The sequence below is a fragment of the Elaeis guineensis genome, chromosome 16, assembly GCF_000442705.2.
Source record: "Elaeis guineensis isolate ETL-2024a chromosome 16, EG11, whole genome shotgun sequence".
NCBI classification, from domain to species: Eukaryota; Viridiplantae; Streptophyta; class Magnoliopsida; order Arecales; family Arecaceae; genus Elaeis; species Elaeis guineensis.
This window is the reverse complement of record NC_026008.2, coordinates 43,457,392-43,484,401: the sequence shown is the minus strand read 5'-3', so window position 1 is coordinate 43,484,401 and position 27,010 is coordinate 43,457,392. Positions and strand designations below refer to the sequence as shown.

The following is a 27,010-nucleotide window of genomic DNA, read 5'->3' as shown; positions in this document are numbered from 1 at the left end:
GCTCTGGCTAGATCCGGACGGGGAGCGTGCCCCGTGGTTCCCATTGGGGGTTGTCCCTAGGGCCCCTCTAGGCCCCATCGGGGGTTATTCCACCCCGGTCCAACATCACGCAGACGGCCTCATAGTTTTGTCCTTTCGCCCCTCGGAGAGGGAAAATGCACCTCGCGAGGGAAGGTGTGCTCGTATCCCACTTAAGCACATGACACTCCAGAGTTTGCCCGATATGGAACTATTAAGGGGGTCCCCCCACAGCCTGCCCACAACATAGCCCCCCACTCTGGAGGGTGCATGTGCTGTGAGCAGGGGCGGGTGCCCCTTTCTGGCGCGCCACTATTGTGTCGACGCGTCAAGGGTCGTCGGAGGCAATCACCTCGGGCCCCACGAAGTATTGTCCGCTCTGGCTAGGTCCGGACGGGGAGCGTGCCCCATGGTCCCCACCGGGGGTTGTCCCTGGGGCCCCTCTGGGCCCCACTGGGGTTTATTCCGCCCCGGCCCAGCGTCACGCAGATGGCCTCATGGTTTTGTCTTTTTACCCCCGGAGAGGAAAAAGGTGCCTCGCGAGAGAAGGTGTGCTCGTATCCCATTTAAGCACATGACACTCCAGAATTTGCCCGATGTGGGACTATTAAGGGGGTCCCCCCACAGCCTGCCCATAACATAGCCCCCCACTCTGGAGGGTGCATGTGCTGTGAGCAGGGGGCGGGTGCTCCTTCCTGGTACGTCACTGTTGTGTCGATGCGTCAAGGGTCGTCGGAGGCAATCACCTCGGGCCCCACGAAATATTGTCCGCTTTGGGCCCCATCGGGGGTTATTCCGTCCCGACCCAACATCACGCAGACGGTCTCATAGTTTTGTCCTTTCGTCCCTCAGAGAGAAAAAAGATACCTCGTGAAAGAAGATGTACTCGTATCCCACTTAAGTATATGACACTCTAGAATTTATCCGATATAGGACTATTAAGAGGGTTCCCCACAACCTGCCCACAATAGTTACTGTGTATACATTTTTTCTAAGTTAATCATTATAGGGCTCTAGGCAAGTTCTTTCGTTCCCTTTAACATCTCGCAGTTCGATCAGCAGTCCGGTGATCAGCAGCAATAAATATATTAAAAAGGAATAGATTTATATAGTTGCATATTTTACGAAACAATTAAAAAACTGGCATCAAGCAGATGCTTGCCGTTAGGAGTGATTTGTGGAGTAATTAGTTGGCATGTTTGTCGCCTATTTTACTTACTCTAGTAATAGCATGTGGCATGTCAGCATTGGTGGCTGTTTGTCCAATCAAGAAATTTTAAATGTTATACTGTGCCTAATAACAATAAATACATAAAAAACTAAAAAAATGAAATATTAAGAAGCATAAAACTGATGTTGATCAAGGAACTTTCCTAGAAGCTTCATATTATATATTTATAGGAATCTTTGACTCGTCAAAGTATCCTCGCTAAGGAGATTCCCTGCATCGCGTGCCCGACAAAAATTTATAGCAGCCGTTCGATTTAATGTTTGTCGTGGGTGGACCGGTTCGGAATGAGTTAATTATAGCAAACTGAAGTAAAGGCTCATCAATTTGAACCGTCCAGTAGGTGGATCTCTGTCCTGATTTGGGACCCGGTCCTCCGGTTTAAAACTCGACGGTCTAGATCTCCTGATACAAATCTTTTGGACCAGTCGAGCCCACATCAAGCTTCCCCTTTGATTTATTCCGAAATTATTTTATTTTCACCTCATGTTTTCGTTCATTTATCATAGAAGATTTGGAAGTTTCTGGACAGTGCCATTTTGCCCTAGACTGTACTAATTTGACATTCAATTTTTTTATTAATTCAAAAAATTATTTATTTCTATAAATAAAAAAATAATCAAGTGATTTTTAGATATTATTATTTTTTAATAAAATATTCTTCTATATTTGAATTTTTTATTTACATCCGGATGTTTTATAGCATAAATATAATTAAATTATAAAAATCAAAAAAACTTAGCTTTAAATCCAATTTAGGGATAGAAAAGATGAATTATCCTGTATACTATATATATAATATAGTCATACACACCTACAATTATAATTATTTATTTTTATAAAAATATATATAAATATATATTTGAGAAATAAGATTTTTAGAAATAAATAATTATGATTAGTAATGTGTATGGTCATATGATGCACATAATATAAAAAATTAAATTTTTTTAGCATAATTTAGATATGAAATATCATGGTTATTAGAGTGTAATTTTTTTTTTTTTTTTTTTTTTCAAAAGTGACATAAGACTGCTGGTCTAATTATGTCAAAATAAGTGCGGTACTCAAACCAGGCAGGATGGGGGTGAGGTTATCACGTAACTTTTGGGAATATAAGAATAAATCCGGCCAGAAAAATCCCAACAGTCACAAATATCTAACCACTCCCAAACGAGAACCAAAGGACCAAAAAGCCGCACGAGAGATCCGCCTCCTCCTGTCGAATTGGGAACTTTGGCACCGGAATCGAGAACATCCACCACTCCTCTGTTTCTTTGAAGCCTTTCCTCCCACCTGAAACTGTAGTAGAAAGGGGAAAGCAAGAGGCAGACTTGTCTGATAGACATAGTAAGGGAACAAAGAGTAAGGGAGAAAGAGATGGGCCTACCGAGCGACGACGTGGTGGTCATCCGGCAGCCGGAGCGGCCCGGAGAGCCGAGCGTTATCACCATCAGTTGCCCGGACAAGACCGGCCTCGGCTGCGACCTTTGCCGCGTGATTCTACTCTTCGGCTTGAACGTTGTCAGGGGCGGTAAGTAAAAGTCCGATCTTGGCTTGTCTTTCGCCGTTCCCATGAAGAAAGAAACGATCATCCATGTGATTCTTCTGCAAAAATCTGAACTTTATGGTTTTTTCTCCGGTCCTTGTTAGAAAAAGGAACGACTTTTAGTGTGATTCTTGTGAGTAAACTGAAATGGGTGCTGGTTTCCAGACATGAGCACGGATGGGAAGTGGTGCTACATACTGTTCTGGGTGGTGGCGAGGGGAAATAAGGCGACGAGGTGGGGGCTGCTGAAGAAGAGGCTGTTGGGGGCCTGCCCGGTGGCGTTGTCGCTGTTGTTGGGGATGGATAGCTACTACTATGGGCAGCTGGAAACAGAGCAGCAGTCTCAAGTTTTTCTTCTCAAGTTCTCATGCTATGATCGATTGGGCCTCTTGCATGGTGATTCCCCGTTTCCCTCTCGTTTTTCTTTTGTTTTTCGGCACTATCATGTCATTTTTCCTGTTAATTGTTTGTTTTTATGTGGATTCCAATAGTTTCGTTCAGCTATGGAATATGGGATCTTATCTTTTTGTCGAATCTGAAAGATTCTTTTATTTTTGAGATTTGCAAATATTCTTTCTGTATAGAATTTTTTTTGAAGTTCTTGTTTGATAATCCTGATATATTTCGGAACCAATAAGTTATTGATTCTTAATTTTTGAGATTTGCAAATATTCTTTCTGTTTGAAGTTCTTGTTTTATAATCCTCGTATGTTTTGAAACTTTATAAGTTGTTAGGATGAAGTGGCTTCTTTATCTCATTTTCCTTTTATTTGGAAAATAAAATAAACCTGCATGATGCTTTAAGGACGGGTGGGGCAATATATTGGAGATTTGGATTTAAGTGTTCCTATTTATTTGGAATTTATTCTACTTCTCAAATAATGAATGACATTTTTCAGAAAATGATGTTGGATAATTTCTTCTATTTAATCACTTATGTTGTACATCCAGATGTTTTCAATATATTGGAGATTTGAATTTAAGTGTTCCTATTTATTTGGATTTTATTCTACTTCACAATAATGAATAACATTTTTCAGACAATGATGTTGGATAATTTCTCCTATTTAATCACTTATATTGTTGATCCAGAAGTTTCCAAGATTGGCAGTCTGGCACTGCCAAGGCTTTTACTGATTTCCTTGAAACATTGTGGACTTCATTATACAATTTTCTTTCTAGATCCTCATATGGAAGTTCTACTGTGTTCATGTTTGAGTTATTTATCTGCAGACTTGAGATCCCCTCCTCTCAAAACTTTTCTTTAATTTGTTACAAGGACTTTTCCCTTCTTAGTGCTGTTAAGTTCCTTGAAGACGGTTTTTGAAGCAGCTGTGAGTTGGGATATGGTTTGGAATTTTAGGTCTAAAATCTCATGGGTCAAATCTAAAATGGTTTTGTCTTGGGGTTTGGCAGATGTGACACAGGTACTGAGTGAGCTGGAGCTCACAATCAGGAGGGTTAAAGTATCCACCACTCCAGATGGGAGAGTTATAGACCTCTTCTTTATCACTGACACGAGGTAGCACTTAATCCTCTAAATCTTTATTTCATGACAATGCGAGGTTCTTGTTTTTCTTCATATATAATATGTGATTTCTTTTATTGTTTTCACTTATTATGTGTCCAAATTTATCTTAAAGAAAACCATCGGATGCTTATAATGCTACTGTCAAATATCACTTTCTTGTTTTGCCTTTTTTTTTTTTTTAATAAATGTTAGTTCTAAGAGTTGTATCCTAACTGTTTAATTACAGAAAACCCTTGAGTTCTATCCTTAAAGATTTAGAGATATGATAAATTACTGTCTTCTGGGATCCTGTATCATCTGCACTGAAAAAATGTTATATGGCTTTGCATATTGAAGCATTTAACTTAAATCAATTGTCATCATGTTGAGCTCGGAATGCCAGCTCCTCTACATGAAAAAGTGTTGGTTGTATCACCTGGGTTTATTGGATGATGATGCATGTCCATTTTAATGGTAGAAAAGATAGGAAGAAGCTGGCTGCTGTCTGTGTAGGGGCATATATTTCATCCTGAGGGCAAGTGTTTGGAACAACTGTCTAGTGTATAGCCAAACACATTTTTCATCCTAACCTGTTAGCATGATTAGATGCTTAAATGTAGGCTCTGAATTACTTCAGGGATTGCATATTTGCAAAATGGGTTTCAGTTCCAGTCTTCCAGATGTTGGATTATAACTATTCACACGGAGTTGCTGTGCTATAGTTTCAGAGTTGCTTATGCCTTCATGCTTCTAATCTCCACACTGTTTCAGAGAACTTCTTCATACAAAGAGCAGAAAGGATGAGACTTGTGCCCAATTGAAAGCTGCTTTAGGGGACTTTATGACTAGCTGCGACATCGAAGTGGCTAGTTCAGAGATTGCTGCATGTTTGCTGGCTTCATCTTCTCTACCCCATTCAGTCATGGAGGAGATGTTCAGCGTAGAGCTTCCAGATGAACCATCCACAGGATCTCTTCCCACACTCAATAATCCTTCAGTCACAATGGATAACTCTCTCAGCCCTGCTCATACACTTATTCAACTTTATTGTCATGGCCACAAGGCCCTCCTTTATGACATCATGAGAGCTCTGAAGGATTACAACATCCAGGTAATAACATCAAAATCCAACTGGGTATTATCTAACAAATTTCTCCATAGTGGGGGAACATATTTATTGTGATAAAGGTTTGTTATATGGCTATTGTGTAAATGAGTTACCAGTGAGTTGTAAACCTGTGCTTCCATTAATATTGATTTGGTAGTTTTTGGAACAATGAGATGCCTTTGCTTTCTTAATGGTGCCCAAGTCATCTGATCATGAAAAATAGTTTTGCCAGTTATAGTCATACAATGAACACCTGCCAAGCAGCAGGACCATTTTAAATGTTGAAGCTATGGTACCATTCATTGTTATTTTATGTCAAACATCTTTTATCAATTGAAGACTGTCATTTGATCATTTTCCTTATGTTAGTCATGTGCACAGTGTACCTATACAAAAAAGTTTTCATGTTAACAGATGATTTCTTGTTCATTTTTGTCCTACTGTATGATACTCAAATGCCAATACTTGTTATTGTCAGATTTCCTATGGGCGATTCTATGCATCTCATAATGAAAACTGCGAAATAGATTTGTTTGTGATGCAAGTAGATGGAAAGAAAATTGTGGACCCAAGTAAGCAGAAGGCATTGTGTGATCGCCTGAGAATGGAGTTGTCTCATCCCCTCCGTGTGATGGTCATGAACCGTGGACCCGACACAGAGCTTTTAGTTGCAAATCCAGTTGAATTATGTGGCAAGGGTCGTCCTCTTGTTTTCTATGATATCACCCTTGCCCTCAAAATGCTCGGCACACGCATCTTTTTGGTAATTCTTTGCCCTTTTTCCTGTTCATGTCTTGATGAAAACTCTTTTTCTCGATTGCCATATATTCATAAAAAACTGCATTTATGTGCAAAAACTTGCGTGAGGAAATATATTATTGTTAATCTATTAATAGTTCATTATCATGCTTATGAAACTTTTTGTGCGAATTTTCTTGCCATAATATTAGAAATTTCTGCCTTCTTTTTTTTTTTTTCTCTTGAGACTTCTAAGTTTAGAACCTCTACTTGCAGATTTAATCCTATGATAGGAATGAGTGATTTAAATCGAAGTTATCAATGCAATATACCCCATTCCAACTAACATCTGAATCTGGATATCCAGGCTGAGATTGGGAGGCATGTTGCCGGTGAGAGGGAATGGGAGGTTTACAGAATCCACCTTGGTGATGATCTTGAGCTTGCAGCATCAAGGAACAAGATTGTGGAGGGAGTTACAAAGATGCTAATGGGTTGGGACTGATTTGCATTGACACTTGCACGCTCTCTGTGTGCTGTTTGCGCATCCAGGAAGTCTTTGACATCAATGAGCTCTTTATGTTCAGCATATTTATTGTACAGTATACTCCATGCTGTATTTTTTTCTAATGGCTGTATACTCAAATCAAAGAGTGAGCTGACCTGTTTTACTTGCTTTCCCTTGTACTCAAGAGTTGCTATAATATAGCAAGTCTGAGATGGCATATTAGATGCAAGGAGAAGATCATGGGAGTAACAAAAAGAATGTAGCTCATAAAACATTTTTGTATATGCGGGAGAAAGAGCAGATACCTGTACATTTTTTTTTTTTCTGAAGAAAATATGTAGCAGATACTTGTTTGATGGTTAGGGTTAACTTGCTTGACTTCACTTTTGATATGTTTCCTTGTCTGGATGTTTCTGAATTAAGATGGTTTCTAAGGCTCCTTTATGGACTTAAATCTACATAATCTCCTCTGAATTCAAAGTTCTTAAACTGGGGCTACATGTATCATGTATATCTTTTGATGCTGCAAGACATGGGTACTCATTATCTGACTTCATATTAAGGTTGCTCTCCTTTAACAGCTGACTTCTTTGGATCGAGGAAGTGACCAAAAGTTTTCTGCTGCTCCTTTTTCCACTAGATGACTGGGGATCGGTTATGGCTGGCTTTGTTCTCTTTTCTTTATCTCGATAACCTTGGCGGAGGGTATTCTCTTATTCACTTAGATCTGTGGTTCTTCTTTTCTTTTTCTTGTTCATCATGTAAGCCTCAATCAAACTTCCACCTTCTTATAGGTTAGTTCATCTTTGAGGTGCCAATTGGTATGCATAATATGCCTTCTAGAAAACCGTGTTTTTTTGACTGTTTGTATAAGAGTATATTTTATTTTGGCCCGATGTTCGTGTCCGTAGTTTAGTGGTGAGAATTCTACTTGGTGGCCGTAGAGACCTGGGCTATAATCCCAGCAGCCATAATTTAAATTTTTTGACCATATTCCCTTTTAGGACTTTTTATTTTCACCTCCTTTGCTTTTCTTTCTTTAGAATTTTCATCATGTTTGACTTTTATCATGTCTTACATTGTTTTTATTTATTTATTTATTTTCTTGTACCTTATTTTCCACATCTTTTACTCATTTTTTTCTGCAATTTTTACTAGGTATGATTTTTGTCATACCTTACACTTTTTTTTTCATACTTCTCCTCTTAGGACCTTTTATTTTTCCTCCTCTTTTAGCTTTATTTCCTTCTAGAATTTTCATTGTGGTCCTGCCTTTAGTGATCATCAGGCTCATAACTTTGATTTTTACACTTGATCAACGTTAGCTCTAAATGATCTTGTGGTCCATAGAACAAGTTAGTATATTTAGTGTTTGAAAGTTATTTCCCTCCAGGCAACCAATGTCAACAATGAATTGATAATTTGCGAATAATATAATCACTGTTCTCTCACAAAAAGAAAAGGATCCGATAACATTTTTTTAAAAAAATCATAATAGCCTAATTTCACTACCTTGTCAGAGATAGAGATCATTTTTTTTCTTTGTAAAGTTAGTGTTTTTAGAAAATTTTTGAGCACGTTGCCTTTGGCCTTAATAGATGCACAGTAATTGTATATTTGAACATAATAATTTTAGGATTTATGTAAATATTTGAACATAATAATTCTACAGTGGTGAATGCAACACAAAAGAACAGAGAGAGAAAATTCTTATCGTGGTGAGGTATTGCGGTGAGCAGGATTATAGGAATTGAAGAAAAGACAATCAATCCCTACGAGCAAGCGGTTTCAAAATTTAATTATGAATTTTTGATGATATTCAGTTATCTGCCCACCATCCATCTATTTAAACAAATTCATTTAAATGGTATATTACATGATCTGATCTGATCTATTTAAATGGATCCATTTAAATCGATCAAATTCTTAAAATCTAAACCTTTTCTAAGTATTAAGTAGGATAAACAAATCAATCTATTTACGATGAAATATGTTTACTTTAAATCCTAATCTACTTATAGCAGATGGAATATAGATTGAATTGATAGATTTAACCATATTTTATCATCTTTGTGTAAGAGTCCTATATTCGTTTATCCACGCATTCTAATATAGATCGATATAGGTGATATATCGCAGCTAAATTTTAAATTTTAAAATATAATTAAAAGAATTAGAAGTTTCCAGGTGTAATTATGAGCCATGGCTTCACGGTATCCCGGTAATTTTTTTTTTTTTTTTTTTTAAGTTGCACCATTAAATCCTACCATCATATATGGCAGAATGCCAAAATGCATGCACTACGTGGCATCAACTTATCGGGAAGACGTTACTGGACGCTGTGACCGGCACAGGAGGTGGCCACGTGCCCACTCCACCGGCTCTCTATGGTCTTTGGAGCCACACGGGGCTCACACGCCACGGAAGCCGGCCCTCTCCTCCGCTCCACCTCCATGGCCGGAGCGCTCGTAGCTCCTCCAGCCCGGCGGCTCGCTGGCTCTCTCCCCCACCTTCGATCCGGTCTCCAGTCCATTTGGTCATCCTCCTGGATCGACGTCGATCCCCCCTCCCCCACCAGCTCCTCCACCGGCTCCGTCTCTTCTTCCAGTGCCCCCCGGAAGAAGCTCTCCCACCGCCTCTCGTCAGTAGTCGACGCCGTCAATGATCGGAAGCTTCCCCCCGAGCTCCGCGGCCGGGCCAACGCCGTCAGGTCCTCCTTTCTTCTCTTTAGCATAGATTACTGGCTTGTAGGTTTTCTTAATTCCTATTCTTAAAATCAAACCGATGTCTTGTTTGTGAAATTTTATATCGAATAGGTTTCTAAGTCTCGTTCCATCTAAATCTCCTGAAATATTAATTTGATAATAGTCTGAAAAAAGGTTCCTTGTAAATTTTCGTGTGAATGAGAGAGTTTAAGGTGATTATGATTTTACCGTCATAAGATAAGGGGTTTTCTGCCATCAAATTGTTGTAAAATACCGCCTTTTGTGCTGTTCTGTTTCGAAAACCGAAGCCAAAATTGTCGTTCATGAAGCTAATCAATGATTCCGTTCCTTTATTTTTGATGATCCAACTGGTTTAGAAGATGACATGACATTTTTGAAGAATCTGTGGGTTCGAAATGCGTGAGATTTTTCCCATACCAATATTTTTCTTCTAATTTTGTTTAAATATTTGTTTTAAGTCTCTCGCTACCCCTTTGTTGTGGTCTTTTTTGGATTGATTTAAAGACTCCAAGAATGAAGTATGACACCGAGCCTTATCTATCATCAAATTATACACAACTTATTGCCATTGGTCTATGAATCATTCGTCACAACCAAAAGTTTGATGAGCCAAATGTTCGCATCAGTCAATGTACAGCATTCTTGAACTTAAGAATCGATTCTTGTACCCCTATGATATTTCATGCAGCCAGAGATAAAGCTTCTGATCCAAAGTCATATATAGTTTATGATGACAGAAGCATCACCATTCTTATATCACCAAATGTCACTTGTTGCAGATTGGAGCATTCTCAGTTTCTATTTTATTTTATTCTATTTTTTCTTGTCATCTTTGCTGTTGCTTGTTTATGTGCTTCCCCATGTATATGAACATAGCTGATGTTTCATTACTCTCCTCTTCAGGTCAATTTTTAAAGTGTCTAAAAGGAAATAGTGCCTCTCTTGATTATCACTATGACTTCATTCCACTTGTTTTCCATGCCTCCTCTCAACCTATGCGTGTATTTTTCAAAGTGATTCCTTATGCCCTTTCTCTCATTCTTTCTTATGAAATCATCAAAAGCTTGACGCATTTTCTCAAGCATATTAGATTGAATTAGTTCATTTTTGTCCCACTTACGTTAAATACATGTCGACTGGGTGTAAAGTGTAAACATTTCATTTTTTGCAAAGTAAATAGGCATTTAATTTCATCATTGTTATCCTTTTCCACTGTTCCTTGCATATTAGGAGTGTAACAACAATCTTAGATTGTTGGAGAAGGTGGATTTGTTCAACTGCTATTGTTATTCAAGGTCAAGACCAATTTCAATGTAGTAATTGCTTTCAATCAACACTCCATTAATTGAGAAAATGTGAGATATTTAATAGGCTTTTGCTCGCCCATATTAACTGTCCAATTTTCTAACCAAGTTTTCCCTCCAACTCTGCTAGGAACTGTTCTCTACTACCCATTCCAATATTTTTGTCTTGATTTTTGCTATTGCATTTCTGAGAGGGGTTAATAGTATGTGGTGTCTAAGAATGTAGATTATCTTTCTAGTAGTAAACGACGTGTCTATTCTTCATAATAAAGCTACCCAATCTATCTGCATGAGAAATTAGTCTTTTGATGTGCATATACTATCTTGAATGGTACCCATTGATGTAGTTCTATACCAGTCCAAGCATTTCACACATCATGCTTCGTGTACCAGGCCCCTGACTGCTAAGCTCCTGACAAGCATTCTGTTCAACCTATGGTGGCGACAATGTTGGCCCTTGTACCTAAACTTTATAAATATTACTATCCAAATGCTAAGGGAAAATCTCAGATGTGATGTTGGTAGGGTAGGAAGTTTGGCTTCTTAGTTGGAATGTCAAAAGGTAAAAGGAAAATATTTGCTTCCAGTTTCTGCCAAATTAAGCCATATATTTTTAATGCACAGAACTGTACATACATTAGCAACCATCAATTTGTAGTCCATATATATTCTCTTCCAGTAACAGGAATGATGACATCACTGCAGATCTTAGGATCAACTACTTCAAAACAAAGTGGGCAAAATTCTTCAGCTAAGATAACAGATCAAGTCATTCGCTACAGCTTCTTAGCCATGCTAGAGAATTCATCGTTTTGCTAATGATAGTCTTTCCAGTTGTTTTCTATAATGCTTGAACCATCAGATCAGATCAGATCATTGCTGTGCATTTATACACAATCATCTGGGAAACCCATTGTGCATGGAAAATAGAATGGACAAGTCCCTTAGTTATCTAAAGTTAGTGGCTAATTGTTTTATTAATTGCTAGCATTATTCTGATATAAAAGTCATGCTGCAGTTTTCTTATCATCATGATAAGAATCAGCATAGAATGAAAATTGTTATATGTATCTGTTCATCATCGTTTATGCTTCTGAATCTGTGCATGTATGTTTGCAGAACAAGGTCATAATGAAGAGATTGTTCGACAGAAAATCAAAATCAGCTATCTGATTTTGTATATTGATATGTACTGAGTTAATCTAGTAAACTATTTTCTCGTTTTCGTGTTTGTCATTATGTTAGAAATCTTGTACATCCAAAACATGATGAATGAGCTAATCCCCTTGAGTTGAATGATGTGCTTGTTTCAGACTCTTGGTGGGTCATAACATAGAAAATCTTATAAGTTAATTAGAATGAAAAGAATGATGACGCTTAACATTTAACTTTGTTTAAGAACTTAGAAGCAATAGTTGGTAACTATTTACAATAATATACGTTTGTCATTTATTATATTCAAAAGTACACCTTTTAGATAACATTCTGTTTCAACAAAGTACGTTTTAAAAGATGGATTCAGCTATCTGGAACACTTGAAAATCCGACTCTTTTGTATGTTCCCACGCAGCATAATTATTCTACTTAATGATCTCTCTCTCCTCCATGTGTGTGTGCATGCACGTGTGTGCATGTGCGTTTAACATGGATTAGAAACTTGAAAATGATGAGCACAAGATCAATTTTTAATCAGGATCATGACCTTGTGTTTATTGCTGTCTGAAAAAGTGGATAATCTATTGTTTGGAAAGCTGTGGTGTTTGACTGGTTGATCCTGATTGTTATATTTATCAATAAATTGTGGTAAACAGTTGAACAAACCCAGTCCCACCTAGAAGTACATTGGAGCAATGCTAGGACAGTGCACAACTCGAATATTTCCCACTACTGATCTCTACTGTACTCATGGAAATTCTCCCAGAGGGGACCCAGGCACGTTGCCTTTCATTCCTTTTGTAGATTATCTGGGCCTAATATTCTTTCATGGTAGGGATTTGCCAAGCTATATGCTGTCCTAATCATTGTATTAATACACTATTTTGGCAAGATTTGGCTATCTAATATGAACTCGAAAATCTCTTTACTTGTGATATTTGCTTATGTGGCAGGTCTGAAACAGACATCGTTAATGTTGTGGAACAAAGAATATGGCACTCCATGGAAGAAGGTCACTTCGAGAATCTACCAGGAAAGGGGAAACCTCTCAACCTTGGCACAAACACTCATGCAGATCCTGCAGAAGACACCTTGTATAGAATCCTTTCTAGAAATGGTTGTGCACCTGAGTGGGTTGAATTAAACAAGGAAATTCGTTCAAGGATTGCAGAGTGGAGGACAGCTTTGAAGAAAGCTTGGGCCAGAAGATCAAATCATGATGATTCCGAATGGCTTGAGAATTCTGAGTCTCTCAAGGCACAGATGCGCGACATCAACGATAAGGTGAGTAATTCTATGAAGCAAATTCCTGGTTTTTTAGGTTTAAAACAACAAAGTGAAGCTCTACAAGAGATTTCATGGAGTTAAATTTGCAGGTTCTGCGTTACAATCTCATCGTACCCTTTGGTCGTCAAATGTTTGGACTCAAATGGGAGAAAGAAATAGATAAGTTGGAGTAGCCTATTACAGACACATCTTGTTATCGTTTCTTTACGAGTATCTTCTATCACATCACAGTGCCAGTTCATGACTCAGACACAGGAATACATGGATAGGTTTTGAAGAAATGCAGTATTTACTTGTTAGTAGTTAAGCTGCTATGGAAGCATAAATGTGATGAAGAGTGCAAAAATACATGCATATTTTTTGTGTAGAAAAATAAAATGTCTGTATTGGCCTATCAATTCAAATAATGGATGCTTATCATGCATGTGGACATGTATCTTTTCAGCTGTAGTGTTTAGATGACTTAGAATGTGATGAATTCTTCTAGCTACAAAAGATCTATTCAAAATATCTGGGCGTGTCTATTGCCTGTGAATGTGAATATATGCAGACACAGCCAACTTACCAATGACCATCTTAGCGTCTGTCAGAAAAAATAAAGAATAATATAGTGCTTGAGCTCTAAGCCTTGTGTTATTGTCATCCTCCCAAGCTTGCATAATTGACAAGGCAATGCCATGTTGGTCTGTTCTTCATGAAATACAGGTTCTTCATCCATCTTTGCAGAAGCCATAGGGGGAAGGCACCATGTATGGCTCGTATGGTGATCTTATGCATATGTTTGTGTTGCAGTGATTGACATGGCATGGCATGTGATGGTCTGATGGTCATTCTTTCATGTGGCACCATGGATAACATTTTTGTGCTGCGCATGATGATGCGGCGTCCCATTTGGGGATGTACCAGAATAGATAAGCCTTGGATTTCTTGAGCCTGATCAAGCGAGTGTAAGAGCCGCTCTCAAGCACCGGTTGATGTCTAATTTTTCTAATGTGTCCAACGTTTTCTAATGGAACGAGCCAGAGCAAGACTGTCATCATGTGGATTTTGGCTACACTGAAACTTGACAGTTATTTTGCGAACAGTCTGGCATGATTCCACAAGATTGTGTCGGTGTTGGCCGAATCTATTTCCCACACCGTCCAGATTTTTTCCTTTTATACGTTGTCCTCTACTGCAGCAACTCACTGATATCCCCTCTCGTGATCTCCAACCACTCCCCGGTCAAAACATGAGTCCCAGCGGTCATACCTCCATCACAAGCCCAAAAAATTTGCTACGGCTAAAGATGTGAGAGAGATAGATCTGCGGTCTAGATTGCAGCACTCAGCCACTCACTGAAGACGCTGGTGTCTTCAAGTTGAAGGGGGACTTTACTGCAGTCTCACCAAATCCACCAACCAGCATAGAATTATTACGTTACTTGAGTGAAAGAATCCCCCAGCAAAAATGTAGCCTTGCAGATGTTGTTTGCTTATAGAATTGGTAAAGCAAGTCATCCATCGATGCAATTTTGCTGGTGTTCTGTTGCACTCCCAGACAAAGGGCTTGGCTTTCTCCATGGCAACATCAAGGAAACATGGACTTTATTAAGATCTCAATGTTTGACAATGGTGGTAGCAAGAAGCTCATATTTGATTATAAAGATGCTGAATGTTGGGCGAGAAGTGGAGTGGGAAAAATACGATAAATACTTTATTATGGCTGCTAAACTTTTGGCTTGGCGTATTATTAGGGAATTTTTCTGATAGACAAGTTTTGATTTGCAAATATATAAAAGGGAGTCTTTTATATACAATTAACTGATAAAGGGAGAGGTTATATACTTTTTGTTCTTGTTTTCCTTTTTATAAAGAATAATACTGGGTACACCACCAACAAAAACTACTAACACCAAATAATTAAGAAGCCATCCCTGAGGTTTGAATAGGTTACATCCATTTGAATGCTTTTCAGCTATTTTGGGCCTAAGCTGCTTAAGTTCTTGGTCTTTTTGATAACCTTAGCCTAGGTTTTAGGAAGCGCAATCTATGACCCAACCTGCTAACTTGACACGCATCCACCTTGATTTAAATTGATTTATATTTGATATAAAATGAGTTTGGTCATAAACAAATAACCCGGTTTAACCTACTTATTAAATTTATTGGCTTAATTCTAAAATCCTAACTCATTTAACCTATTTTGACTCATTCCATAGTTCAAACAAGTTTAACCTATGTAAAAATTATTTAACTTGATTTGATCGATGTTATCTCAGGTGGGTTCAATTACCGGTTTAATAAAAAAAACAATCAAGTCTGAATTTGATTTTTTTTATTTAATAAATAGGTTGGATTAGCTTAATAAATAGTTGATCTAGTCCAATCCAATTTGCTCGGATTGCCACCTATATCATCTTTGCCCATCATTTACTTTGCCTCCCATTTTCATTCTATTTCATTTATCTCCTGCAAAAATTTGGGGGTGGCTGTATATCAAAAAAAAAAAAAAAAATTTACGCCAGCTCTTGACATAGTTTTACTCCATTAATTAAGATAATCACACATTATCTTATTGGGTCCAGGATAGGTGGTTTGATTTGTGAAGCCATGCCAAGGTTCAACATTGAAACATCCTTTCAGCCATGGCCCCCCAACGTTAAAACATCCAAAACAAGAACCTGCTAAGTTTCCGAGTAGAATCAAATGATTTCTCCCAATGACTTGAATAAAGAAAATTAGTGGTAGGTTAACAATTTAGTGACCAACTTATTATGCTTATAAAAAATATATGGGACCCCGGGTCTACTAACTGTCAGTATTCTTCTAGTCTTGGCACGGACAAGAAAGTGACTTCTGGGTTTGTTGTGGTGTCAATTTTTTTAAAATTTTTTAAATTTTGTGACCATTGCATGTAGTTGTCTTCTTATTAACTTCAAATTTTTTTAATAAATCTCTATTATCATGTATATATTATGATTTTAATAAAATGGGATAGCTCACCAACCTCCTATTCCAATCAAAAAAAAAAAAAAAAAAAACTGTGAGCATTCTCATCCCATGTTCCATAAAAATAGAAAAAAATAGGAAGATTTAAATAAATATCTTAATGTTTTCTATTTAATAAAAAAGAATAAAAAAAATCCACAACAGGGTCACCCCGAGTAAAAAAAAAAAACAAAGGTGAAAAAGCAGATTCTACAGTGGAACAAACGAAGACCACTGACATACCCATCAATCAGTATGGCCAACTACCGACGACTTATTGTGTTCTTTTTACTTTTTATATTTATCCAGCAATGTACGGCCAGACACTTAACCTACTCCAGCAGCAGTTCAGTCAAGCACATCTTTCTCTTTCCTTTTCAATGTTAACCAATTCAAAGAAAACAATTGATGTGACAAAGATATAAAAGACTGACCGTATTTTCTTCCAGTCAGTGTGCTTTTATTGGCAATACATTTCTGAAAAAAACAAATTCTTTTATTGACGATAGATTTCTTCTTTATTTCTTTATCTATGAAGAAGAAGCCGCAGGAGATTGAGTAATATCACCCAGCATATTTAATGCAATGCAAGGTTGCTCCACCGGTACCTGCCAAAATTAAAACAAATTTCAACATCAGAATACTAAAGAGCCTCTGTTCTGGGCTCGCACTCTTCACATCAGGAAGCTATTGCAGTTACTTTTTCTCAAAAGGGAGGCATCTACTTTCATGCATTTCTTGGGAATAACCCTGCGAGCAGCACCTAGGCTTGTTTGAAATGGGTTCAGATCTAGTTTTAGATAAATAATATTAGATATTTTAATTGAGATCTGATTTTATGAGTTTCAAACTTATGTTACCATCACCAATATGCATGTTGTTGAACTTAATTATATGTGAGTACAAGGATGGATGCTGAAGGGACATTAGAGCATGTTGTTTAGATGTTTATGGAGTTTTAAATTATATTTTTAGGAAATGAATAAGTTTGCCTTTGTTAATGCCACCATCACAGGTAAATCTGTGTCTGGTTAATTTATGAAAAAAAAAGGGATAAAATTAGTGAAGAATAAAAAATATATAATACTACAAATCAATATATTAATTTGATAAATTAATAATTAATATTATTATAGTATAGAGTGGAGGGCTTCATTAGTCCCGTATTGATTGTGAATTAAAGAGAACTCTAACTTATATAGGAGGAGATCATCTTTTCTACGTGAAACATCTTTTAAAGAGTAAAATCATGAGGTCCATGGACTAGAGCGAATAATACTTCAGTGTCGAGTCATCAATTTTTGACCGCAACATTGACATCCATCACAGAGCCTATGTGCTTTCTTTGAAACCAGTATGTGGGTGGTGTAAAGTGAAGAAATTCATTAATTCCATATTAGTTATGAGTCAAAAAAACATCCTGACTTAAATAGAAGAAAATCATTCTTTCCACGTGAGATATTTTTTAAGAAACAAAATTGTAAGATCCATGGACTAAAGCGGATAATACCTGATGTGCTGAGCCATAAGTTCTAGACTACAACGGATATATTTATAATAATATAATATTATTATATTATATTATATTTTAAATATTATTATATATAAAATAATATAGAATAATAATTTTCTGTTCTTTGAAAATCTTAATTAAATAATCCACACCATAGCACGTCGGATTTTTTTTAAATATTATTATATATAAAATAATATAGGATAATAATCTTCTGCTCTCCGAAAATCTTAATTAAATAATCCACACCATAGCACGTCGGATCTTAAACACCGAACCATCCAATATAAAAATGATTTTCGGTGCTGATCATCCGAAGCAATCCCATAGGTTTGTACTTTTGCACCTATTTATTTATCCAAGATAAAACGAGGATAAATCCTCGTAAAACCCAAACCAAACTGACAGGGAGTTAAACTCACAAAGAGAAGCGGTGAATGCACCGCAGGCGCGAGGGGCAGGCGAAATCCACTGTCCCATCAATGCGTCAGTGTACAACTTGGGTATTTGGTACCAACTTTGCCAGAGATCTGTCGCTGAAAGGTTCAAGCCTTGAAGGGGCCCACGTATTGCTAAAAGAACACGTTTCGCCGTGTGGGACAATTGCTATTAGTTTTTCTCAAGACAACCAAAGGGCAACCCCAAAACGAGACACCAAGAAAAGCCTTCCAAAATTTATGAGGTGTGCACGCCTTCTAAATCTATAGGCCCTTGGAAGTTGGAATCTGAGTTTGTGGCAGACTGTCCCAATATAATTGGTTCTTAGGCTGAGTCTACTTTGTGTTGTCAAAGCCTACACTGTTGATTGTTTGTATGAGTTAATGAGCAATTCCAAAACCACACACTCTTAAAATGTGAGTCAAAAATCAGAGTCACCTGCTTTTGTTTAGTCAAAGGTGATGTATTGCAGAAAAGAGGGAAGTTTTGTGATCATGATCCATATACTGTTCTATGGCATAATAAAAGTATAATATATGTTGGATGTTTCAAATTTCTACTCAACTTATTGGTAATGGGTTAAGAAAACCCACAGTAAGGATTTAGTGGCATTGTTTCTTGCAAGCATGGTAGAACCTAACTCATATATCTTGATCCTTGATTAAAGTAACTTATAAAACTCTGGGAATATCATTTCTAGTGGTCCCACTTGCTGGCTGCTAGGTTGCTACTATTATTAGTTGGCCAAGTTGTTGGTCCCATACAATTACGTAGGACTAAAACTTGATGTTAGCTATATATATAAATGATGGGATGATGGTGTTGGGAAATACTTACAAAATGTCCTGCTCCCAAGATCCAGTAGAAATGTAAATTTTTATAGGACTTTACAAAGCCTCTAGTAACTCCATCATTATTGCAGTGCAAAGGCTTTCGCTCTAATTTGTTGAACTCCTTCATACCTTCCCATCTGAAATGCATGAGACCAAGTTATCAGCTAGTCTCAAACAAAATAAATGCAAAAAAAAAGAAAAAGAAACATACTCAACTACAAAAAAAAAAAAAGAAAAAAAGAGAGAGAGAAAAAGTTTCAGATGCTTACTTGAGCTTTCGAACCCAAGCCTCGGTGCCCTTGGTTGCACAAATCAGATCAACCTTGACGCAAGCAAAAAATTCGATGTTGGTTTGGTTTATGAATGGAAGAATCACTTCTTTATTTATTAAGTACACTAAATGATTTAGACCAGCTTCATCTTATGGAATTGGACATAGTAGAATATTTTGGAAGGAAACTTATTCCAGCAAGAATAGTAAGACTATATATCCGAAAGGACATGACCAAAAACAGAAGGCTTTGGGCAAATTCTACGACAAGTCTTCAGTATGTTAAAGGATCAGTCCAATGGCCATTGTCCTATATTATTGCTCCGTGGCCTTTATTCCACTTCATTAGTTCCAATTAACAAAGTCCAATTAGTCATAGACGTGAGTTGTTGGCAGGACAGATGGGTGAAGGCCTTTGCTCTGTTCTATCTGCGGATAATGTGCCGATGCTGGCAGAATAATGATGAGAATATCCGCAACAGGACAGGATGGGCTTTCACCTCTTCCTAGGACCTATGCTTTGTTAATGAACAATGGTTTTCTTGTCCCTACTTAAAACTTCTCCCTTTAGAAAACTTCTCAAAACAAAATTCTATTTTAAGAGCTATGATAAGCTTGTTCATATACTTTCTTACAGCTTGGATTAATTAACATTAGTTTTAACCCCTTTCATACAAAGACAAAGTTTGTTTGCATTATCATCATCAAGCTTCCAGCTATTAGCATGTGTGCCCCTCTAAATTTCTAGTTTTCTATTACTTGATCTAGATTTTTTTTTTTTTTAAAATATAGCACCAACAAGTGGCACCAATCATAACAAGAGAAGATAATTGAATACTGATTCACCATCTTTAGGGGGCAAGACTAAGAATCTGATAAATGTTTTCTTTTGCGAAGCCCCTTAGGTCAGGGGAAAGCAAGTTGTTAGCACATAAAAAGAATCAGATGATGCAAATTTTACGTTCTAGTCTTATGCACCAAAAAGCATTTTGCCATAATTAAACAGATAATTTGAGCTTCTATAATTTTCTTGCATCATCAAAGCAGCAGGATGTATGAATTTCGAGTTAGTTCTAATTTAAAATCACATAACATGAAGTGTTTAGTGAAAGAAGGAGCATCATTCTGGATGAAATATTTAAAATCTTATCTATTTGTTGAGTGGGAAATATCTAGTACAATCACTTTGGGAAACAAGGAGTAACATATTGATTTTAGAACCAAAACTGACTTTTTGGGACCTCTAGAACATCTAAAAACATATATTAAGTTTAACAAGTGATCCTCAGCTACTTTTTTATCCAGTGATAGAACAATTGGATGGATATTTGCATCTTAAAAGTCATCTTAATGCAGTTGAGAAGTTTGAATAAATGCAAGGACTTTGTGGATCTTGTTGGACTTGCCAACTTTCTGTGGGACGTCACATGAAGACTAAAACTTTGAGATTCATACCTGTCCATTATAGATGGTGACATTGACTCCCAGAGACAGAAGCTCATCAACCTGTAAATTCCATCATGTGATATTAGCATTTCTTTGATGGATCTCAAAAGGATTACCAAACATCAAAGGAATCAAAAGAACAAAAAGGCAGGAAAAATCAATGCAAAGGCTGTTACTTATTAAAATGTAATGATAAAACCTTAATCAGACATGTACATGAATTTTATTCTCAATGCAACTAATATTTATTGCGTTCTTTTCTTGAGAAGAAGATTACTTTAAAAATATTGATATCAAAAATAAAATAAGTGAATTCTAGGTACTGGTTGAGACATTTTGGTACCTCGCTAATCCTGGGTTTCACGAAATCATGCACCAAAGCGTCAAAGACATCATTGGACTGCCCACCCCAACTGCAAGAGAGAAAAAAAATCCTTGACATTGATATCTTATCTTCATAATAGTTATTCTGCAAGTAAATTCTCACCTTACACTCTTGGGGATTATCTTTAACTTCTTCTTAATTATTCCATTCATGAGATCAGCAAGACTACCAGTGGAGGAAGCCTTGGAACTGAGGTACATCGAGTAACTCTTCTTCATGGTTAATTTCTCTGATATCCCTAAGTTTGTTGATGCGGCGATAGGGTCTTCGTCAGCATCCAGCATGAAATTATAAAAATCCTGCAATTTATTCAATGCAAAACTTTGAATTGTTCTAAATGCTAGTTTATATGATTAAAATCAATTAATTCCCAAGGTGTTAAATGCAAGAACATCACTTACAACACCGGCACTGCTCGAGGTGATGACTCCCTCCAGAGCACTCAACGTGTCTGTGGCGTCCTGATACTGCCCTGCTGCTAGTTGTTGTCTAATCTGTTCAGCTAAACTGACATATAAGAGAGGCATATGAGATCAAAATAAATAAAATACAACGAAATGGATATTTTTCTCCTGAGGGATTTCCACCTGTTTGAATTTTCTGCACCTAGAAAATCTAGCCTCGAGACATCTAAAAGCAGAGGCCCCCATGAGAACTGCATTAAGAATCACAAAAAAAAAAAAAAAAAAAAAAAAAAGCCATTGGAAAACTAAAGTTGGCTAATTTAACTCTGCTCAACCAGTGCAAAGTTCTCAGAACTAACCGCATAATCTTCTGGCGAAATCCAGCTATCTCCTAGAGCAACTCCTATTAACATAGATTTCATAAGATGACAAATTCTTGAGGCTTTATCTAGAAAAGAATTGTTCCCTAATGGAAGATTAGGATAAAGAAAATATCAAAATAAAATGATACCTCCAAATGTAAGCTTCAATTCTCCAGCCTTAATGGCTTTGGCAATCGATATGCCGAGAGTCACCGCATACTTGCCACCATAAGACTCTGCTACAACGTAGAGTGGGCTCCTCTGCAATCTTTCATTCGTATTGTAGAGCTTCTTGAGAAACGTTGTTAAGTCAGTTGCTGCTTCCCAATCGGTCGTCACCAGAGCTGTTGTATCCTCCACAAAACTGTATCCGGTCCCAACTGGGTTGTCCTAAAATTAACCATTCATATATCCAAAGGAAAAGCCATTACAAGTAACAGATAAAATGAGGTACATATAGAGAGGAAAAGAGAAAAAAAGACAGGCGGCGACTCACCACAAAAAGGAGATCAGCTTTCTGCAGCCATGTCGAATTCCGTGGCTTCAGATCAGTATCCAATGGACCAATCTCCTGGAAGTTTCCGATGCCGACACCCGAACCTCCCTTTTACCATTCATGGCGAGAAACAGAGTTTGGGATTGAGATATAAAAAATTCAAATATGTGCATGTGTACATCTACAGTTACTACTCAATTTCTATTTCAATGGAGACTTACAGGTCCACCCTGCAGCCACAGTACTGTCGGCCATGGAGTTGAAGCATTCTCAACTCTTTGTGGACTCCGGTAAAGCCACCAGAACATGTAGGCTTCTGTAGTCACTCAGAAACATGAAGAGAAGCATAAATACGGAAGGTCCAATTCTTTGGAATTATCACAAGAAACCATCAGAAGATGAATACAGATTATTTAAAGAAAGAAGAAGAAATTACTTGGCCGAACTCGAACATAGCCCCACTCCTCCGATCCATCGGCGGTCCCCAAGGCATTAACAGGCTTGATATGGAATATAGAGAGGCAAAGGAGAAGAGAACAGAGGAAGAGAGGAAGAAGAGAAGAGGACTTCCCCATTGCAAAAGTTGATGAGGATGGAAACCAAGTTGAATGGCTGAAAGAATGAATGAACGGATTGAGTCCACCTCACAAAGGGAATGAGAAGTTCTCCGTCTCTGTCTGTAACAAAGAGGAGAAAAATGCTTGAGAAAGCAAAAGAGATGAAACAGAGGATAAGAAAAAGAGGAGTGTTCCTTGATGACAAAAATCAGAGACGGAAAGAACTAGGATATGTATATATATATATTAATAGCTTTTATATGGCTTTTAAGGAGAGAAAAAAACAAAAAAAAAAAAGACAGCATATAAAATAAGAGCCATGACTAAATTTTATAGTTCTCATATGGTGATGATTGCTATGGAAACGCCCACGCTGGACGTAAAAAGGAAACAAATCTTCAGTCTTTTCTGATGAGTTGGCTGTAAAAGTTGAACGTGTTGATCAAGAGACAGTTGGGTCGTACAAGTTGAATAGGAAAATTTTTTATACACCATAAAAAATTTGATGTAGAGTATATCATCATAGAAAGTCATAATTTGATTCAAGATATCATAATATGAAAGGGATATTTTTGTCCGACCACTTTCCAACATACATTTAATATTTGCAGCTTTACTTTTTCGTTTAAAAATTTTGAATGATGAAAATATTTCTGTTCTTTAAAAAAATTATGACATTCTGTACATATTATAACATCCTGCGCTATATTATGATATCTTGTAGATAAAAATTATAACTTTTTGAGTATAAGATGTCATAATATAGACATAGGATGTTATAATTTTTTCAAAGAATAAAAATATTTTCATCATTCAAAATTTTAAATGAAAAAATAAAGTTACAGATATTAAATATGCATTGAAAAGCGATGGCTACATGGATCAATAAAGATGGTGCATTTTATGTTGAATTTTCTATATCGCTTGCGGTGCATAAAGAATTTCTCAAGCGTTGTAACAATAAAATCTTGTAAATGTTATATTTATGTAGTTTTTAATAGCTTTTGTCTTGTATGTCATGTTCTCTGTAAAATGGCAAATTCATAATTATGGATTGGTAATGACTGAGGTTGATTTTAGAATTTATGATCCTTTCTATTTTGTCTATCTAAAAAAAAAAAAAAAAAAAAAAAGGAAACAGCGTATACATCTCTCTTCCCGACTTTGGTTTTTTAGGTGAGAGTCCATGGTTCATATGAATTTGGAAATTTGAAAAATCTCCCACCATTCCACGTAATTGATTTAGCATTTTTAATGATAAGAAATTTTGTTATTACAAAATCCATTTAGAGCCTATTCATTATAAAGTTTCTTTCTTAAGATACTGTTTGGTAGAGGATGATAATTTACATCATCCTAGTGATACGAGAGATGATACAATCATTTTGTTTGGTATTACAAAATCTCATCTAGTAATAAAAAATCTAATGATAAATTCAGTAATAGCATCACTATACATACCCCAGATATAGCACATCATCGGATATTGATGATGTGCTAAAGTTATTTTGAAACAAAAATATCTCTAGTCACTAAATTAAGAAAAAAAAAAACCTTAGTCACACACCTTTTTATTTGTCTATTAGATGCCTATTTTATTTTTATTAACAGATTTAGTTAAATAATATCAATACTTTTTATTTATTTATTGGATGTCTATTCTATTTTATTAGATAGGTATATCTAATTTGCATGGATGGATTATACTAAACTCTTCATGCTTTTCTTTTTTTCATTTTATTCCGATGGGCTAAATCATTTCTAACGGGTAACTCTGACATTGATGGTCAAAATTGACTAAGTCTAGCCAAGCTCGATTATATATAATATTATCTTAATATTTTTTTAATAATTAAATCAAAATATATATCAATAATAATAATAAATATTATTATTACTACTATATATTTTTAAAAAGAGTTGTGAATGAAGAATGTTTAATCATTTTTTTTTTTTACGAGGAAATGGAGGACGGAAGATACTTTCACCAAATTTTACTATATTATATTATCTAAAATAATACAAAAACAAATAAGTTTGGGGACGCATGCACGGAGCATGGATTTATCAGTTCATGAGCGAACCGTGGCCCAAAACAAAATAGCTCATCCTTTCATGATTCCTGAAGACCCTTAAAATAAGAACAGTCCATTTTGAATTTTTGCTGATATGAAATTTGAAAGTAATTTGTTAACTGCTCATCTTAAGCTATATCAGAAATCTCTGTAGGCCCTACGCTATGGCCTGTTGTTGAATTTTGGTAGAAGTATAACAGCCTGAAGAAGCTATGGATGTGAGTAGGTTCTTTGTCTGTAGATAGCTCCTATTACAGGTTTTCAGAGCAAATTTTCAGCAAGTTGCATTGTGCCTTGAAGATACTGGTGGCCGACCCTTCCATTCTCCTTTCTTCTCTTACACTAAACCTTAATTGTCAAAGAAACTCAGTCACCCAGCTTTTATCAACTGATGTAGAACCCAAGTGATCTTACTTTCCTTGCTGTCTTGATACACCCCCAACAAGTCGAAGAATAATTATTACATACTAACATACAATACTATTTATGATATTTTATACATTATCACTATCACTGCTTGATGATGCACCAAACACAATGAAATTTTATTTCTAATGATATTTTAGTTTATATCAAATACAGAGATCACTCATCATCCTAGTATTTATACATCACTTCAGTATTTACATCAATCTAGTGACTATATCATCCCGATGATCACGTTACTAGTGATATACCAAACGGCATTTAAAACCATAAATACTAACAACAGCTACTCTTGATGGCTCGGGATTGCCTTACATTGCGATGGATTTAAAATTTAGACTTTCAAAATTTTAAAATTTAAATTAGCCACTATTTGGATTCTAACGCCGTATAGCAAAAAAAATATGATTGATTCAAATGACTTTTGTCTTTTAAAGGGCTTCATTATCATTCATCAATCTATAGAGATTCATCCTCTATTATCCATTCAACTGCATATATTTCAAAATATTTCATCCTTTATTATTCAATCCACTTCTCAAATATACTCTATCCTCCTACATAGATCTGAAAGTACTCCATTTTCTATCATTCATCCATTTATACATATCTCAAAGTACTCTATTTTTTATCACATATTTATTTATACAGATTTCAAAGTACTCTATTTTGTGTCATTCATTCACTTATGTAGTTCTTAAAACATTATATTTTCTATCATTGATTGGACTATACAGATCTTAAAGTACTTCATCCTTTATTACTTATTTATTTGGATAAATTTCAGAATGTTGGGTGGATGTCTGGCCAGGACACTACCTCCCAGGATCTTTTCAGTACCACACGATGCAGCAAGAAGAAAAAAGAAATAAAATAAAAATAATCAAAATATATAGATTAGCTACAAAAGGGCTCGCCTCTACGGGACATGCAAACTTTACTATGAAAAAAAAAATTTACAAGAGGAGATCTCTCTCTCAACCCTTGTACACCCAATTTCTTTCTCACCTGAAGTTCTCCCTCACAAAAGCTCTCTCTCTTGAAAAATCTCCCTGAACCCCTGAAGCGACCGACGTCCACTGTCCAGGAGCCTCCTGCTCCTTCTCTCTTAGCAGTGCGGTCTTTTTTTCTTCCTCGAGTTTTGTACGGCGCGTCCACAGCAGAAAATCGAACCACACATCATGTTCACTGTTCCCAGGCCTTTATAGGCCTTAAACCTGATTAGATGTTGATTAGGAGTCCTATTCAGGCTCAAACAAACCTCAAATCAAGCCCCAAGTCGTTGGATCAAGATCGAAAGCTTCCTGAGCCGTCCGATCGCGATCGATTCATGAAATAGTACCGTAGACCATGTGAAATGTCTAGAAAATGCCCAGATGGTCCACGCGGTCTGCCATGGACCACCTGATTCATCGTGGACTGGGGTACAGGCCCAAGTGCAGCGCCTAGGCCTGGGTCGGCCCGTGCACGCGGGCTTGGGCCACGCCTGCACTGGGCGCCTGGGCCCCAGGCCGTGCCCCACGCGCCTGCCTGGGCCGCACACTTGGGCCGCACGCCTAGGCCGCATGCCCCGCCTGGGCCATGCTTTGCCGCCTGCGGCCGTGCCGCCACTGCTCCACCGGCCACCGGCAGTTCTCCGCCACCTCGGATCTTGTATCGACTTCAAAAGCTCGTACCTCCTCCATCCGAGCTCCGTTTGGGGTG

General features: G+C 37.0%; 3 protein-coding genes across 3 annotated transcripts; 2 read left to right on the top strand and 1 right to left on the bottom strand.

Moving 5' to 3' along the window:
• Positions 1-2,463: 2,463 nt before the first annotated feature.
• LOC105059061 (ACT domain-containing protein ACR10) lies at positions 2,464-6,888 on the top strand. Its single transcript, XM_010942211.2, has 6 exons — positions 2,464-2,780; positions 2,961-3,191; positions 4,212-4,317; positions 5,077-5,416; positions 5,892-6,176; positions 6,519-6,888. Exons 1-6 carry the CDS (start codon positions 2,627-2,629, stop codon positions 6,654-6,656), a joined length of 1,254 nt encoding a protein of 417 aa, XP_010940513.1. The 5' UTR covers positions 2,464-2,626; the 3' UTR covers positions 6,657-6,888.
• A 2,143-nt stretch (positions 6,889-9,031) lies between these two features.
• Positions 9,032-13,563, top strand: LOC105059059 (uncharacterized). Its single transcript, XM_010942210.4, has 3 exons — positions 9,032-9,369; positions 12,798-13,128; positions 13,221-13,563. Exons 1-3 carry the CDS (start codon positions 9,047-9,049, stop codon positions 13,302-13,304), a joined length of 738 nt encoding a protein of 245 aa, XP_010940512.1. The 5' UTR covers positions 9,032-9,046; the 3' UTR covers positions 13,305-13,563.
• A 2,959-nt stretch (positions 13,564-16,522) lies between these two features.
• On the bottom strand, positions 16,523-23,023 carry LOC105059058 (serine carboxypeptidase-like 51). Its single transcript, XM_010942209.3, has 13 exons — positions 22,685-23,023; positions 22,470-22,564; positions 22,249-22,356; positions 21,902-22,142; positions 21,750-21,793; positions 21,574-21,641; positions 21,388-21,493; positions 21,089-21,285; positions 20,945-21,014; positions 20,611-20,661; positions 19,154-19,206; positions 18,889-19,021; positions 16,523-16,708 (listed from the first exon to the last, which is right to left on the bottom strand). The coding sequence occupies exons 1-13, from the start codon at positions 22,821-22,823 to the stop codon at positions 16,631-16,633; spliced, it is 1,383 nt and encodes a 460-aa protein (XP_010940511.1). The 5' UTR covers positions 22,824-23,023; the 3' UTR covers positions 16,523-16,630.
• Positions 23,024-27,010: the final 3,987 nt, after the last annotated feature.